Consider the following 17842-nt stretch of genomic DNA (forward strand, 5'->3'; position numbering starts at 1 on the left):
TGCAACAACAAATGAGTGTGTTTTCACCAGCTTAGAATGAGCTCTTCATATTGACATGGGATCGGGCCCCTTCTTGGAGGCCGCCATGTTGGTACAGTAGCCCAAAAAGGATATGCGTATTGGGCAGTGGAGTCTTGTTTGAGGGCGGTGCTAAAGGGATAAAATATGATGCATATGACATAATTTCTCTACTTCCGGGGACAAAAACACAGCATTATCTCTGAGTTTTGGGGCAAATTACATGCAAACAAAGTGAAAATGCAAAGAAAAAGTGACTATGCGGTGGGAAAGTGGAGATGTGTTGCGGGTTGTTTATGAACGTAGCTACTCTGGTTAGCTGACTAACACTTACCGACATGACATCTCCCATTTGCCTCATCTTCCCTTCTCCACTGGGAACTGAACCCCCCCCCCCCCCCCCCCCCCCACTTTTCGCAAATGCTTTGTGATTACAGCCGAAAACAAAACAGCCAAAAAACAGGAGCGCTGTCTTCATAAATGGCCAAATCCCGCAATATCATGCATGGTTCAAACGAGAATGCGCTGCCCTATTCCACCTTTCGCAGTGCAGCTGGAAGGCTGAAGAAAAAAGTAGAGGAATCATTGGTTGCAAAATTGTAAAGCGAAACAGAATTATGAATTATCAACCTCACCACTAGAGGACACTAAATCCTACACCCTGTAGCTTTCAGGAGTTCCAAACTGTAATTCTGTAGTACCATAAAAGTTTTGCTACAGCTACCTCCTTCCAGAAAACCATGATATTTGAGTTACATAGTCCATGGAATCGATACAAGTGAACAGGCATATAAGTGTGACAGTGAGGCCCAACTTCACTCATATCACAGAGTGGATATGGTCTGCTTCTTTATAGTTGGAGCTGGCTAATCAAAAAAACAGAACAGAAACACACACACAGAAAAAAACAATTGTGTTACGAAGTGTCTGTTTTTGTTGATTTTTACCTTTTTGGCAGCAGGTTGGAAGCTGGATTCATATTCCGAGGAGTTGAGGAGCCACAACGGGGAAACTATCTCAACAACCCGGATAGCTTGATCCAGTAAATTGTAAAGGCCTGTTGAGAGAGGCAGGTGGGACGTACCATTGTCCAAAAAGGAGATATCTTCTGGGATGTTCTCCACAAGGACTATCCTGTGGGAAAATAAGAATAGAAACGTGGAGTAAGGAAGAAAAACAAGTAATTCCTTTAACATCGAGATAGATGGGGGGGCAATTAAAAGGTTGGCATTTGGTCACCTTGTTTGCTTGAGTGTGTTCAAGATATCTCAAAAATTATTTCTGGGTTGTGTCAAATTTTCATGGGTAGATGGTCCTTAGACTGAGAAGACAACCAAGAAGTTGAAGAGCAGAGTCCCATTAAAATGGACTAAACTTGGTGAGTCAGATTGCACTGATATAGTACCAGAACTGTCATTAAAATAGGAAAATCCCCAGTTTTCACCTCAGCCCAGAAGCAAGTCCAAACCCCCCACATGACACCCCCTCATCCCACAAGCAATTTCTGGATTTCAGATACTTCTCATGAAGACCTCACACGTCCCAGAAAGCATCTTTCAGACACAATACCACTTGTGATGTATTTCCAGCAGTCCCATGATTCTCCATCTACAGCACTGCCTACCCTTTTCTTTCTTTTGCAGTACATACATTATTACAACTTCTTCAACTGTTGCCATGTATGACATTGTCAAAAATGTTTGAGCTGGTGCAGTGCCCTCTTGTGGATGTATTGCTGAGCATCCACACCAGTGTAAAGGATGTAGAGAAGTATGTTGACAGTGAAGGTTATATTGTTTCATAAAGTCATTATCTCATTGCATTCTTGATGTAATAATTTTCATTAGAGCTTGACAGGAGCTCAGTGGGATGAGAAGTTGGCCTTCAAAATATATAGACCTGGGTTTGATTCGCAGTCATGATACCTGTTGTACAAGACACTTCAGCTACATGGTTCCAGTCCTCCCAGCTGTAAATGGGTCCTGGTCTTGAAAGCAGGGAAAGTAACCTGCAATGGACTGGCATCCTGCCCAGAGTGAGTTGTAGACTCTTATCCCATATTCCATTTAGGCCTTACTTCTTCTTGAGTGTACTACAAACTATATGACAAATTAGCTCAAAGTAGTGTTGATTTATACCTGTTTAGTGTTTATAACCCTGCACATCAGGTGAGTGTTGTTATGAATATACCTCAACATGACTGGATAGATTTCCTTTAAACCTGATGGACATATTACTGGGATAGACTGACTATCTATCTATCTATCTATCTATCTATCTATCTATCTATCTATCTATCTATCTATCTATCTATCTATCTATCTATCTATCTATCTATCTATCTATCTATCTATCTATCTATCTATCTATCTATCTATCTATCTATCTATCTATCTATCTATCTATCTATCTATCTATCTATCTATCTATCTATCTATCTATCTATCTATCTATCTATCTATCTATCTATCTATCTATCTATCTATCTATCTATCTATCTATCTATCTATCTATCTATCTATCTATCTATCTATCTATCTATCTATCTATCTATCTATCTATCTATCTATCTATCTATCTATCTATCTATCTATCTATCTATCTATCTATCTATCTATCTATCTATCTATCTATCTATCTATCTATCTATCTATCTATCTATCTATCTATCTATCTATCTATCTATCTATCTATCTATCTATCTATCTATCTATCTATCTATCTATCTATCTATCTATCTATCTATCTATCTATCTATCTATCTATCTATCTACACTCAACAAAAATATAAACGCAACTCTTTTGGTTTTGCTCCCATTTTGTATGAGATGAACTAAAAGATCTAAAACTTTTTCCACATACACAATATCACCATTTCCCTCAAATATTGTTCACAAACCAGTCTAAATCTGTGATAGTGAGCACTTCTCCTTTGCTGAGATAATCCATCCCACCTCACAGGTGTGCCATATCCAGATGCTGATTAGACACCATGATTAGTGCACAGGTGTGCCTTAGACTGCCCACAATAAAAGGCCACTCTGAAAGGTGCAGTTTTATCACACAGCACAATGCCACAGATGTCGCAAGATTTGAGGGAGCGTGCAATTGGCATGCTGACAGCAGGAATGTCAACCAGAGCTGTTGCTCGTGTACTGAATGTTCATTTCTCTACCATAAGCCGTCTCCAAAGGCATTTCAGAGAATTTGGCAGTACATCCAACCAGCCTCACAACCGCTGACCACATGTAACCACACCAGCCCAGGACCTCCACATCCAGCATGTTCACCTCCAAGATTGTCTGAGACCAGCCACTCGGACAGCTGCTGAAACAATCGGTTTGCATAACCAAAGAATTTCTGCACAAACTGTCAGAAACCGTCTCAGGGAAGCTCATCTGCATGCTCGTTGTCCTCATCGGGGTCTCGACCTGACTCCAGTTCGTTGTTGTAACCGACTTGAGTGGGCAAATGCTCACATGCGCTGGCGTTTGGCACGTTGGAGAGGTGTTCTCTTCACGGATGAATCCCGGTTCACACTGTTCAGGGCAGATGGCAGACAGCGTGTGTGGCGTCGTGTGGGTGAGCGGTTTTCTGATGGCAATGTTGTGGATCGAGTGACCCATGGTGGCGGTGGGGTCATGGTATGGGCAGGCGTCTATTATGGACGAAGAACACAGGTGCCTTTTATTGATGGCATTTTGAATGCACAGAGAAACCGTGACGAGATCCTGAGGCCCATTGTTGTGCCATACATCCAAGAACATCACCTCATGTTGCAGCAGGATAATGCACGGCCCCATGTTGCAAGGATCTGTACACAATTCTTGGAAGCTGAAAATGTCCCAGTTCTTGCATGGCCGGCATACTCACCGGACATGTCACCCATTGAGCATGTTTGGGATGCTCTGGACCGGCGTATACGACAGCGTGTACCAGTTCCTGCCAATATCCAGCAACTTCGCACAGCCATTGAAGAGGAGTGGACCAACATTCCACAGGCCACAATTGACAACCTGATCAACTCTATGCGAAGGAGATGTGTTGCACTGCATGAGGCAAATGGTGGTCACACCAGATACTGACTGGTATCCCCCCCCAGTAAAACAAAACTGCACCTTTCAGAGTGGCCTTTTATTGTGGGCAGTCTAAGGCACACCTGTGCACTAATCATGGTGTCTAATCAGCATCTTGGTATGGCACACCTGTGAGGTGGGATGGATTATCTCAGCAAAGGAGAAGTGCTCACTATCACAGATTTAGACTGGTTTGTGAACAATATTTGAGGGAAATGGTGATATTGTGTATGTGGAAAAAGTTTTAGATCTTTGAGTTCATCTCATACAAAATGGGAGCAAAACCAAAAGTGTTGCATTTATATTTTTGTTGAGTGTATCTATCTATCTATCTATCTATCTATCTATCTATCTATCTATCTATCTATCTATCTATCTATCTATCTATCTATCTATCTATCTATCTATCTATCTATCTATCTATCTATAGATGATTAGATATGAGTAGGTTCATCAAAGGTCAAGTTTGAGGAAAACATAGTCCAAAATAACCCCCACCATTTTGCATATATCACATCAACCAAGTAACCGAGATAGAGGATCTAAAGCATCATTTCTCAAACCTTTTCAAACCAAGGACCATGTATCCAATAAAAAAACTCTCAGACCACCTAACTCCCCAAATCATGTGATAAATCATGATAAAACTTGATAAAATGTGATATTTTACTAATATACTCATTACCCATTAGGGGCCGTTCACGTCCCACCACTGGTCCGTGGACCACTCTGAGAAAGGTTGATCTGAAGCATATATTGATTAGCACTGCTGCCTCACAGCAAAAAGGTTATGGGATCGATTCCCACCTGTAGCCTTTCTGAGTTTGCATGTTCTACCCATGATTGCGTGGTTTCCCTCCAGCTGCTCCGGCTTCCTCCCACATCCAAAGACATCCAGGTTAAGTGAACTGGAAACTGTAAATTGTCTGTATGTGTGCGTGCAGGTGTGAATGTGTTTGTTCGTCTATATGTGGCCCTGCGACAGACTGGTATTCTGTCCAGGGTGGACCCCGCCTCCCACCCTGTGACTGCTGGGATAGCCTCCAGCCCCCGTAACCCTTAATTGGAGTAAGCGATGGATGGTGAGTGAGTGAGTGTGGTAGGAAGGACTTCATAATGACCTCATCACACACAGACAAAAGCACCATTACAGACAAATCTATATTTAATTGCACATTTATATTGTAGTATGCAGAGCACACGGGGTATGCATAAGCACTCTGATGCCTTTCATTTTAAAAACAGGAATGAGAATGTTGTTGTGCAGAGCTGTCAGGAATGTAGAGGTTCAATTACACGTAGTCTGTGAAAGATGACTTTTTTTTCCAGTTTTTTCATATACTCTACTCCCCAAGGTATCACATGGTGCATTTTACTTCATCATCAGCAGTCTGGGGTAATATAGTAACAGCAAATAGTCAAAATGAAATCATATACACATACACAGCCAATACAACAAGCATTCTGTAAAAAAAAAGTAGCTGGCATCTACAGATTATCTGCGTCATGTATTACTTTGCATCATTAAAGTTTTATCAGAAGGCTGTAAAAGGAAATGTTTCCAGTTACAGCTGTTTTCTGTAATCAGGCTATGTGACTGAATGTGAGCGTCTGGTCTCCGTAATGTGTTCAGGTTCCATTTTCCATCAGTAGGACACCTGAAAATGACAGGACTATTCGACCTGGAGTCAACACATTGAATGTGCAGCTGTAGATCAGCAGGCGTGCACGTTATCACGCTCCAATGCTTGTCACATTCTCTTTATTTGAGCTGGACATCGATTTAGGCCAAGTTGACTTTAGAATAGGTATATAAAAGAAGAAAGCTTGCACATGTTAAGTGCTTAGTGGGGAACAGCTTGGGGAAAAATGTCCAGGACCTCTGTTTGTCACTAAGTCAACAGATAAAACGACACAAAAGAGACTTGCAGAATCACAGTCATCATGAGGAAATGCACTTCAGCAGATAATTCTACTAAAACCCAATAAACTGCATGGAACTCAATGGGGATTTAATTGCTTTATGACACTGAATTGTTCATTAATGAGTCATCTCCTGACAAAATAATCATGAAACAAATTAACTACAGTGTTTATGAACACCTAAACTGAGATATAAAATTACTTCCTTTCTGGCATTTATCCTTCGTTGTTTGATGTACTGGGTACACTGCAGTAAAATTTTGCTTTATGTGTGTTTGGCTTTGAGATAAATTGTAGTAGTAGAATGCAATCAGAGTACTTTTATTACTTCTGTTGTGTAATACTCAAATTACGTAACAGATTTAACTTTTCAGGTGATAATTAGTAATTTTTAGAATATGCCTTTAATGCATCCCTGTCAACCCAGACTCCATAGGTGGCACTAGGGCAGGATGTAATGAAGTTGCAACATCCCCCCCACGAACACTGATGGTTGCTCTCCAAAATCCTGTATTTTCAGCCTCAGGTACTAGTGTTGTCTCACTGATCTGGTCCTAGTGCTTCCAGTTTCTGTAGCAGCCTTGAGATATTAGCTACATCTCATACTAGCTTACAATACAGTAAGCAAAAAGCAATACACCACAATCTGTATACTCGGCAGGCATTAAGTAATACTTGAATGGTATCTGGATAAGCAGACTACACTCCACTGTCCCATGATGCAGCTGAACACTGTAATTGAAAAGAACTTTGTGGGAAAATGTAATACCCAATTGGGACCCAAAAACAAGTGCCTTGTAGAACACTGTAAGCCATCAGGAAAGTTTAAACATCTTTAAAAATTTGTTACATCAATAAATATCGTAATCAGAATAATCAGATATAATTTTGTAAAACGGGAGCATTAATATTAAGCAAATGCCAGGGCATGTGAGTGGAGCAATCACGGAACAGAGCGTGGGGTGTTATATCGGAAGCAACTGGAATATCAAGCCTGAAGCACGTATCTCTCCACAGACATATTCACAGCATGTGTCTTTAATTTTACAGATGCCTTTGTTTTTTTTAATTTCCTGAGTGCATCTTGAAATAATTTCACCGAATGTGGATTTGGCTGCTCATTTATTTTAATGCCAGGCTACAGTTTAAAGTGAAATAAAATGCAGATTGTTTTCTGTTTTGGAGTGAGTGGTGAGCGATTTCACTGAAGCTAGTGAAATGTGGCTGGAGCAGAAAACAAAAATTACCACAGTTGTTTGCAGTGACTGTACACGGGGTGGGGGTGGGGGCAGGGGTTTACAGCTCCATGAGCGATCTGCAGCACTCCGTTGATCACTCTGGCAAAAGCCTAGCGATCATATGTATGATATCTATCTGGCAAAAGTAGGTGAGGGTGGACAGGCAGGTCCAATATGCAGTGATGGGGACCTACTGTTTGTTGACCAGAAGCCTCCTGATTCTCCTCTACAACATAAATCCATAGTGTAACTCTCAGGAAAAGCATGTCACACTCTTCAACAGAAGACAGTTTTGAGACATTAACACATAGTAATAACCACGGCAGTACTGCATAGACTGTATGTAGTAGCATTGTGTGGCACATGCGCACAAGCCCTCATGCTGTGGGACTCGTCTGTCCTCGGGTGAAGTCTGGAATAATAATAGGAAATATAAATTTTACCTGCTATTTTAATAAAAATCTGGCCAGAGTTTGTCATCTTTGGATTTGGAATGTAAATCAGGGTCAAAACTTTTTTGCAATGGAAGACTGGCTTAAGAGACGGAAAAACAAGAAATTAAAGTGTTGGAGCAAATGGAATAATCACGCTCATGTTATTACTGCAGTAAGTTATAATTTCTCGAAACTCTAATATCATCACCCAGGATGTTACATCTTGGAAAATCTAATTCTGAGTCCAGATTGGCTGTGAAACTGCATCTGTGCTGATGGAGCCTCTGGTGAGGAATATGTCGTGGCAAACAGGTCTTTGCACTCGGACCATTCAGAGCACAGGGTCAGCCAACGTGTGACAGCTCAGGGTCAAGCCCGTGCTTTACTCAAGGGCACGCTGGCTTGTAAGGCAGGTAATAATGTACTGGCATGGCAGCAAGGCAGCAGTTGCCAGCTCACAGCTTGAATATGTATCTTGGGTGTTAGCCAAGGGTCAAAACTGTAGGACTCGCCATCTCCGCAGTCATAACATACCGATTACCCCTGACAGGACCGACGATCAATACAGTTAATAAAGCTATATGCAGGGAGTATCACTTCAGGGGAAGTCAAGCTGGCATGTACACATGCTGTATTACTGTCAGTTTCTGTTACACAACTTTGATGACTACACAATGAAGTCAACAGAGATGCCTGAAATTAACAAGATTATTGTTTACAACATGCATTATAGTTTGCTTCCGTTCTCCTAAAGAAGCATTAGGAACTGGGACAGCTAGAGAAAACGGCACACAATGAGCAAACCAAAGATGGATGGATAAACAAATTGAGGAGTAGGAGGAGGGCGGAAGAAGGAAATGTAATCTCATTTTGTTGGAAACCATAATGTCAGGCAGGCGGTGAATAATGGTGATTCTGACGGATTCAAACAGCCAGACGGAGCTTGGGATTAAAACTTGTTCTGTTTACCTTCAGGAAATCTACCCATTTATGCAGTTAGAACTCAACACCGGCCTCCCTTTGTTGAAAATCATCTGAACACTCATGGGTGCAATTCGTGCCCAAGTGGTGTGAACTCCATGAGTGAGAAAGTGAGACAGTGTGTCCAAACTGGAGGCAAGGACACTTTATGAATAATAATAACGAATTGTCATCTCCACTGTCCTACAGGTGACCAGTTGAATTATTCAACTTGATTCTCTTGAAAACGATGAACAATCCAACCTGATGGTTAATTAAAGTGGCCATATTGTACAAATATGGGAGTATTTAGATTTCATAGTTAAATATAGGTGGGGGTTTGATGTGAACCATATCCTGATAAGCCCATAAATATACATAAAATTTGATCCATTGAGCACATTTTGGACTGAAATGGCTTGTTTTAGAATTCTGCGCATACCTGAACTTGTGTTTGCTCTTTGACACACCCACACAATGGCTGTGTCCCGATTCAAAAACTTCACCTTTCTATAGGTGTGTTCCACTGATCTGAATATAATACTGGATAGCTCATTGGCCCACACACTCCACACAAACCGTTGAAGCAAACTAGCGGCCATCTTACCACTCACAAGTTATGCAGACCGCACATAGACATCTTATTAGAACGTCAACAATTTGGAGTAATAACTGAGCTGATTCTCTCATTTTCTTATTTTTGTTCTCCATTTAATGTAACCTTCATCCCTCCTTCTCTATGTCTGCCATGATTAGCTGTTTCATTTATTTGCTTTCCTTCTTTTAGTACTTTGACACATTCTCCCCTTCTATTCTCAATTACTCAGATCTCACTGGGACAAATACTCCATTCTAAAAATTACACTATGTAACACAATTTTTGTTCCTGGCTTCTAAGTGTTATATTTCAACTGCTTATGTCTAAAGTCTATGGAAAAAAATGACTACATTCAGCACAAACTTTGATTTTATTTTTTTTTTTAACATTCTAGAAAGTTCTAAAAGTTTCTTGAAATTTCTAGATAATTCTGGAAACGTCTAGAAAATTCTGGACAGTTCTAGCAGTTAAAGAGTATTCTAGAAGACTGCTCAGTAGTAGTGAAGGGGAATCGAGAATATTCTTGAAAACAGACAAATTTCAAAATATCATTGTCCTGATCACAGAAGCAAAGTTTCTGTGGAATAACAGCTATTTTCTATTTATTTAAGGCATAACAGGTTAGGAAAACACACTGTGTACCCAGGAACAAAACAAAAATAAAAATTTGTTACATAGTGTTATGATTCTTTAATCAAAGTTTGTACAAATTTTGTGTTATCATCAGCAAGCTTTTATACACACACACACACATATATATATATGAAAACCATGATGGATAATATAGCATTAGTGGATTTTTTTTACTTGTACTGAAAGAATAAAACATCACTTAACTAGCTACTTGCAATGTTAATATTTATTATGCACAGCTCTGAGCTTCAGCCTAATATTAGTAATAAACCTTGTAGCAACAGCCTAAAGCTCCAAAACTATGCACAAGTAGACCTAATAAATGTCTTAAAATAGTTTGTCCAACACAAAACTCAACATGTGGCTACACACAAGCCATGCCAGCTATTATTATTATTATTATCTTTGCCTATATGATGGAATTATTACAAATTATTGGTCATTACTTCCCATTTCAATTATCCTCACAGGTGAAATGTTCGTCCAGCCTTTGAACTGGCGATTTGCGCAGTTTATAGCTGCACATGAAGGCAATTTTTTTTTACAAAATCACAAGTTGCGTGTGCCTGGTTAAAGATCATTAGAAAGAGCGTTCAGGAGCATAACATGAGTGGTAATATGGCGGCCGATTTGCTTCAAAGATATTGGCCAATAAGCTATCCAGTATTATATAGCGATCAGTGGTGTGTCCCCCATGAAACTCTTCAGGTTTCAGCCCTTCAGACACAATGTTTTGCTGTTGTGTCATTACGTTTCCCCGCCCCTACCTCCTGTTGCCTGGCAACCATGACAGCTGCAAGTTTGCAAAGTGGGCATAACCTGTAGTTTAGTAATCCTTTTTCAGTACTTATTTATGCTTTACTTGTACTTACAAATACAGGAGTTGCCAAAAATCACTCCTTTCCATTTAAAGCAATAGGCACACAATGAAGTGTGACTGGATGGCATATCATTGTGACCACCGTGGGGTTCCAACACCAGATCACTTGTACTTGAGAGACCAAGGTTCTACCAGGTCCGCAAAAGGGGAATTCCCCACTAGCCAAGCTAGTGGGAACATTTTCAATCTGGTCTTCACCATGTTATACAAGCCATCTCCCAATATCAATTAAAAATCAATTTTAAAGTAATCGATACAACTACCTCGATACACAGACTCCTGAATCAATCTTAAGGAATCCAGGGATAAGTATCAGCACTAGGGGGGCCTCAGGGCCTACAGAGGACTTACTTCTTCTTGCACTTCAATGAGTTCTGCTCTATTTCTGACACCCAGCAGCTGTTTTGTTGTACACTGTGTGTTTCAGTTGAATATGTTGGCTCTGAAGAAAGAAGCTGCTGCTCTATTGTTCCCTCTCTATAGAAAAAGAACTTTCTCCCAATCACCAAATTTGTTCTTTGATCTGTTTTGTCTGGCAGTTCTATCAAACACAAAATTAATTGGATTTATGTTTTTCCTGCTGAGAATAAATAAGTTCAGTTCTAATTCCAATAATTCACAAGGTTTGTTTTTGGCTTGCCTTATTGCTTTGTTTTGGGACAGTAATTTATAACCTCTCATCGGACTGCATCCGAATGCCACTGTTATTTCTCCTTAATGTGCACGTGTAATTGTCTGGTGTCAGACGGCTGATAAGCAGCTTAGTATTGATCTACACTTCTCCTGTAGAAGAGTGGAAACCATATTGTTCACTTGGCGATCCAGACAACATCAACATTTATAAAATGGCGGGGTGATCCAATTTGGATCAATTTTGATGGAATTACTGAGTCAGTCAAGGACAAAATGGGTTAATTTTGAGGAAAAATCAGTTAAAAGTTCATGTCATGGGATAAGGTCAATACCTCGGCCCAATGGGTATGTGGGGAAGTGGTCTCAAGCCCTGTACTTCTACATAAGAAAGCCTGAGCCCCCCCCCCCCATCTCTACCTCCACCAACCATGCACAAAATCTCTTCTTTTTTGGCAAAAATGTATTTTAACATATATACGCTTAAGTATATTTTAAACATTTAAAGTACAAGCTTGAGTAAAATTTACTGCCGTTTTCTCTTTTGTTCATCCAAATAAAAAGAAGAACTTTTTAATTACTGGTCATTTTGCCTGACAAGTGATTGTGTTATTATGATACTAGCCAATTACAAGCCCCAGGGAGGGTTTGATTTAGAGACTAAAATGAAAACTTCATCTTCACCAACGGAGCCATCAACTCCCACCTATCCCAGATTACAGAGAACTGTTAGGGTGTGATTAAAGCTGCCTCAAGAAGAGACAGCTGCTACTACTACTACTACTACTAGTACTACTACTACTACTACTACACCTACTACTACTATGCTACTACTATTGTTTCTGTAACTTGCAAAAATGAAGTAAGAAGTTCAAAGGAAAGAGAACAGCATAGAAAAGTATGACACCATTTTTTTTTTAGCACACTTGCTGATAATGATGCAGCAAAAAACTACTACTAATACTACCTACTACTACTACTAATGAAGTGCTCAATAGCCTATGTCACTCCCCATGTTTCAAAGTGTATGTGTGCCAGGTTTGGCTCAATTCTGTGTTTCTTCCCTTAACTACTACTACTGGTACTACTGCTACTAAAGTGCTCAATAGCCTATGTCACTCCCCATGTTTCAAAGTGTATGTGTGCCACGTTTGGCTCAGTTCTGCAGCACAAAAGTGTCTCTTCCCTTAACTACTACTACTGTTACTACTATTACTAAAGTCCTTCAGTAGCCTATGTCACTCCCCATGTTTCAAAGTGTATGTGTGCCAAGTTTGGCTCAATTCTGCAGCACAAAAAAAAGTGTCTATTCCCTTAACTACTACTACTGCTACCACTATTACTAAAGTGCTTCAATAGCCTATGTCACTCCCCATGTTTCAAAGTGTATGCGTACAAAGTTTGGCTCAATTCTGCAGCACAAAAGTGTCTCTTCCCGTAACTACTACTACTGGTACTACTGCTACTAAAGTGCTCAATAGCCTATGTCACTCCCCATGTTTCAAAGTGTATGTGTGCCAAGTTTGGCTCAGTTCTGCAGCACAAAAGTGTCTCTTCCCTTAACTACTACTATTGTTACTACTATTACTAAAGTGCTTCAATAGCCTATGTCACTCCCCATGTTTCAAAGTGTATGTGTGCCACGTTTGGCTCAATTCTGCAGCACAAAAGTGTCTTTTTGTTATGTGTCGGACGCAGTCGGAGAACCGACCCAGCGTTTGACAGGACCCAGCAAAGGAAACAGAGCACGGTTCAAAGGATAACAGAATTTAATGACATAACAGTGAGTGCTCAATTAAACCAATAAGTGCGCGGTCTGGCGAGGTGGAAAAACGGCGCGCTCCCAGCAGCACAAACCGTCCGGAGCCAGAACAGTTCGGACCCATGGACCCCGCCGACACCCCCCAGGTGGCCGCGACCAACCGAGTCTGTGAAAGAAGAAACCATAATGTGAGTCCACCACTCCACACACAGAGAGACCACTCAAAGGTGTACATAATCAGCAAACACTTCCTGGCTTAATCACCAATCAGCTTCCCACCCTGCAGGCATGGAACACCCAGTTCAATTCTCCACTGCAGTGGAAGCTGATTAAACGACTAATATAACAGCTCTATATAATAAGGTGTGAGGGACACCACATCTATTGACTGTACTCATGTTAGTCACAAAACCTAAAGTACCTCAGGAAGTGTGTTGACAAGCGTGAGACCTCACCCCCTCCTCTTTCACAGACCATGGCATCAAACCTGGTACGGTCTCTGCGTCCATAATGATGAGATGGTTCTCCAAATGTCGATCTCACCCGTCTGGTCACAAGGTCGAGTCTCTGGCAAATACACACTGTGTACTCCAGACTTAAATGCAACCATGCCCCAATCCATACAGATGCACCACAGCTGTGAGTCCTGACGAGCTGCACATGACAAGCCTCAGGTGATCAGGGTGAGGTCCTGATAACTCAGCCACACATCAGCCACTCAGTCCTGAACGCATGCCACCTGGAAGGAAAGACAGAAAACAGACAAAAGCCAGCCAGGCACCCCAGCCACACAACACTTTTCCCTTAACTACTACTACTGCTACTACTATTACTAAAGTGCTTCAATAGCCTATGTCACTCCCCATGTTTCAAAGTGTATGTGTACAAGGTTTGGCTCAATTCTGCAGCACAAAAGTGTCTCTTCCCATAACTACTACTACTGCTAGTACTGCTACTAAAGTGCTCAATAGCCTATGTCACTCCCCATGTTTCAAAGTGTATGTGTGCCAATTTTGGCTCAATTCTGCAGCACAAAAGTGTCTCTTCCCATAACTACTACTACTGCTAGTACTGCTACTAAAGTGCTCAATAGCCTATGTCACTCCCCATGTTTCAAAGTGTATGTGTGCCAATTTTGGCTCAATTCTGCAGCAAAAAAGTGTCTTTTCCCTTAACTACTACTACTGCTACTAAAATGCTCAATAGCCTATGTCACTCCCCATGTTTCAAAGTGTATGTGTGCCAAGTTTGGCTCAATTCTGCAGCACAAAAGTGTCTCTTCCCTTAACTACTACTACTGCTACTACTACTACTACTAAAGTGCTCAATAGCCTATGTCACTCCCCATGTTTCAAAGTGTATGTGTGCCAATTTTGGCTCAATTCTGCAGCAAAAAAGTGTATTTTCCCTTAACTACTACTACTGCTACTAAAATGCTCAATAGCCTATGTCACTCCCCATGTTTCAAAGTGTATGTGTGCCAAGTTTGGCTCAATTCTGCAGCACAAAAGTGTCTCTTCCCTTAACTACTACTACTGCTACTACTACTACTACTAAAGTAGCTCAATAGCCTATGTCACTCCCCATGTTTCAAAGTGTATGTGTGCCAAGTTTGGCTCAATTCTGAGGTGCTGTTTGGACAGGAGAGGGGCATATACACACACAGTTGTAATGATAATCGTGGACCTTTTCAGCCTCACACATCCTGCCTCCTTGGTAGTTATTTGGTGCTGGATCTGACATCACCGTGAAAAGTAGCAGACAGGTTACAGAAAAGCAGAAGCTCACGTGACACCCATATTAATGTCCACGGCGCTGCACTCGCAGCGTTCAGGGACGCTCACGAGTGGGTGGATTATTTATATCAGCTGTCAGGTGCCACACTGTAATTTTCAACAGGATCCTTTGCTGTTTGTCAGAGTGCTGCAGCAGGTCCACAACACCGGCATTATTTCAGATACGTCACATTAACATACTGCAGTCATTTTTCACGAAGATGTTTACTGTTGATGGGTTCAGTGGCAAACCAAACTGAAAGTACAGGGACATTTTTCTTTTATACCACTATTACATATGCTGATTTTGTTTTTACGTACCCGCAAAACAATCTTAACTCAACAATTTATAACATTAAAATCTAGTTATCAACCAACTCATAGTACATTACATGAAGTGGATGAGAGATGAAAAATATCATGTCTGTTTAGGAAAAAACAAAATACAACAAAGACAATTTCATGTGTTTTCACTGGGCTTCTTCCATTGTTCTTGGGATCATCACCACGGGATGTTCAGCTTAGGGTCCACATGTTCATTGGGCGTTTCCAGTACAAGGAGAATTGAGCCTGGCCTGCCTTGAACCAGGGATATTCTCTTTGGGAGGCCAGCGCACCAACCGGGTGTACCGCCATGCACTGTACACTGCGCTAATGTATTGGTCAACCAAACTCATCCGTTTTAGCCTACTGACATAACCTACTCAATTCTAAACAGACCTCATATTTTTCGACATTGTTCTGAATTGTTTACTGTTTATTTATTTTACTGCTTATTGTAATTTAACAGTGGGGCAGTACTGTAAACCTTTTATAGTAGGCGCACTGTAGAATAACAGCATAATGATGGCAACTCAAGCTGCCAGTAGTTTGCTGTAAATTAAGATTAAAATTTGTTACAGTGTGAGTTATAGAAATATAAATAGAACGTCTGTCATGTGCACAGGGGCTGATCAACAACATACACAAATGATACTCATTCTGTCATGTCCCCTCTGATTATGTTAAAGGGTCAAAGGCTCCTCTCCTGTGGAACCAGCTCCCAATTCAGATCAGGGAGACAGACACCCTCTCTACTTTTAAGATTAGGCTTAAAACTTTCCTTTTTGCTAAAGCTTATAGTTAGGGCTGGATCAGGTGACCCTGAACCATCCCTTAGTTATGCTGCTATAGACTTAGACTGCTGGGGGATTCCCATGATGCACTGTTTCTTTCTCTTTTTGCTCTGTATGCACCACTCTGCATTTAATCATTAGTGATCGATCTCTGCTCCCCTCCACAGCATGTCTTTTTCCTGGTTCTCTCCCTCAGCCCCAACCAGTCCCAGCAGAAGACTGCCCCTCCCTGAGCCTGGTTCTGCTGGAGGTTTCTTCCTGTTAAAAGGGAGTTTTTCCTTCCCACTGTAGCCAAGTGCTTGCTCACAGGGGGTCGTTTTGACCGTTGGGGTTTTACATAATTATTGTATGGCCTTGCCTTACAATATAAAGCGCCTTGGGGCGACTGTTTGTTGTGATTTGGCGCTATATAAAAAAAATTGATTGATTGATTAAAGTGATGCAAATATATTAACACCAGAGTAATTGTGTTGTCGTAGGAACGCGCATTTGAAAATCGTCGCCTTAAACCAACAGTTCTGTCAGATTGTGAATTTCCCATTTTCCTGGGTGTAATGGGAAGCGAATTCAGAGACACAAAAACCACAGATAACGTACTTTAATTTTAGATGTTGTATTGCATCAAAATCTTTCCTGGACAGGAAGTGACCCCGCCACCTCCCTGCCTTTTAACCTGCACTCCAGCCATGCCCCCAGATGGGCGTGCCACTACCCTCAGCATGAATCAGTGAAGTTATATGTGTTTGCATGAAACATGTTACATTTAACATCTGACATTTATGTGTGGTGCGCTGCTTGCGTTGTTATACAAACATTGTGTAAAAGTAAAAGTAAAAAAATCAAAAGTTTTTTGAGTTTGTTTATTTTTTCATATGAGTGTAGAGGTACAGAGAGTACAAAGAAGCTTTGTTCATTTGATTTGCTTATATTGTGAAGTGCCCTGATACTGGAATTGACAACTAAGTTTGAAAAAAAAAAAAAAAATTGATTGATTGATTGATTGAAAACTGCATTTGTCTGTGTAGTGTGATAAGCAGATGAACAGTATGTTTCATAGTGTTCCAGAGGACATATGAGGATATTATTATTATCACTATTATCAATATTATTAGTATTATTATTATCATCATAGGATTTGAGGGTATTAGCAAGTTATGCTATGATCTTTATCACAAACAAATTAACCATGAAACATAATATCCACCAGTTTAATGAGAGCGGTGCTGAATATGGATTGTGCCAAACACTGCTCACCCCCTGTGACAAACCATTCTCAAAGTACATGCATTTTTGATTTGGTAAATGTTCAGTAAATGACACTTTCAGTTAAAGGCGTGTGTTTGTCTTATTTTGCGTGTGGCTGCAAGTGGCTGATTGAATTTTGTTTTGTGCTTACATTCGTTAACACACACAATAACCTCATTTACATACTGCTGTCTTCATCATGTTACCACCCGCAGTTATTCTTCGTCACCTGCAAAACATTCTCCACCTCAATGTGCAAAAAGTTTAGCGCTCGTTATGTGGGATCTCAATAAATTAGCACCTAAATGTCTCTTGACTGTCTGAATGAACTTTTCCATCTTTTGACTGGTTAGAGTAAAAAAAAAAAAAACAGACAAATAATCTTTATCTGTGCACACAAGTCAGCTCCAATTAGCTTTTGCTGAAGATTCCTCACGCGGTCAGCCAGTCTCCCAGAGAGGGAAGAGCTGGAGAACGCAGGGGGAGACGTCTGCCTCATTTAACCTGCTCAGACTTTACTTTGGGAGTTTTTCCCCCTAAAAGGAGAAGAGTGGC

At 40.8% G+C, this 17842-nt stretch overlaps 1 protein-coding gene across 1 annotated transcript in view; it reads right to left on the minus strand.

Annotated features, from left to right (window-relative positions):
• LOC117524020 (inactive phospholipase D5-like) overlaps positions 1 to 17842 on the minus strand; it is a 97554-nt gene that overhangs the window by 14407 nt on the left and 65305 nt on the right. The window contains exon 3 of the mRNA XM_034185738.1: positions 966 to 1152. Within this exon, the coding sequence (XP_034041629.1) occupies positions 966 to 1152 (187 nt within the window). The remainder of the gene's footprint in view (positions 1 to 965; positions 1153 to 17842) is intronic.

This window comes from Thalassophryne amazonica, chromosome 13, assembly GCF_902500255.1.
Source record: "Thalassophryne amazonica chromosome 13, fThaAma1.1, whole genome shotgun sequence".
Lineage (NCBI taxonomy): Eukaryota > Metazoa > Chordata > Actinopteri > Batrachoidiformes > Batrachoididae > Thalassophryne > Thalassophryne amazonica.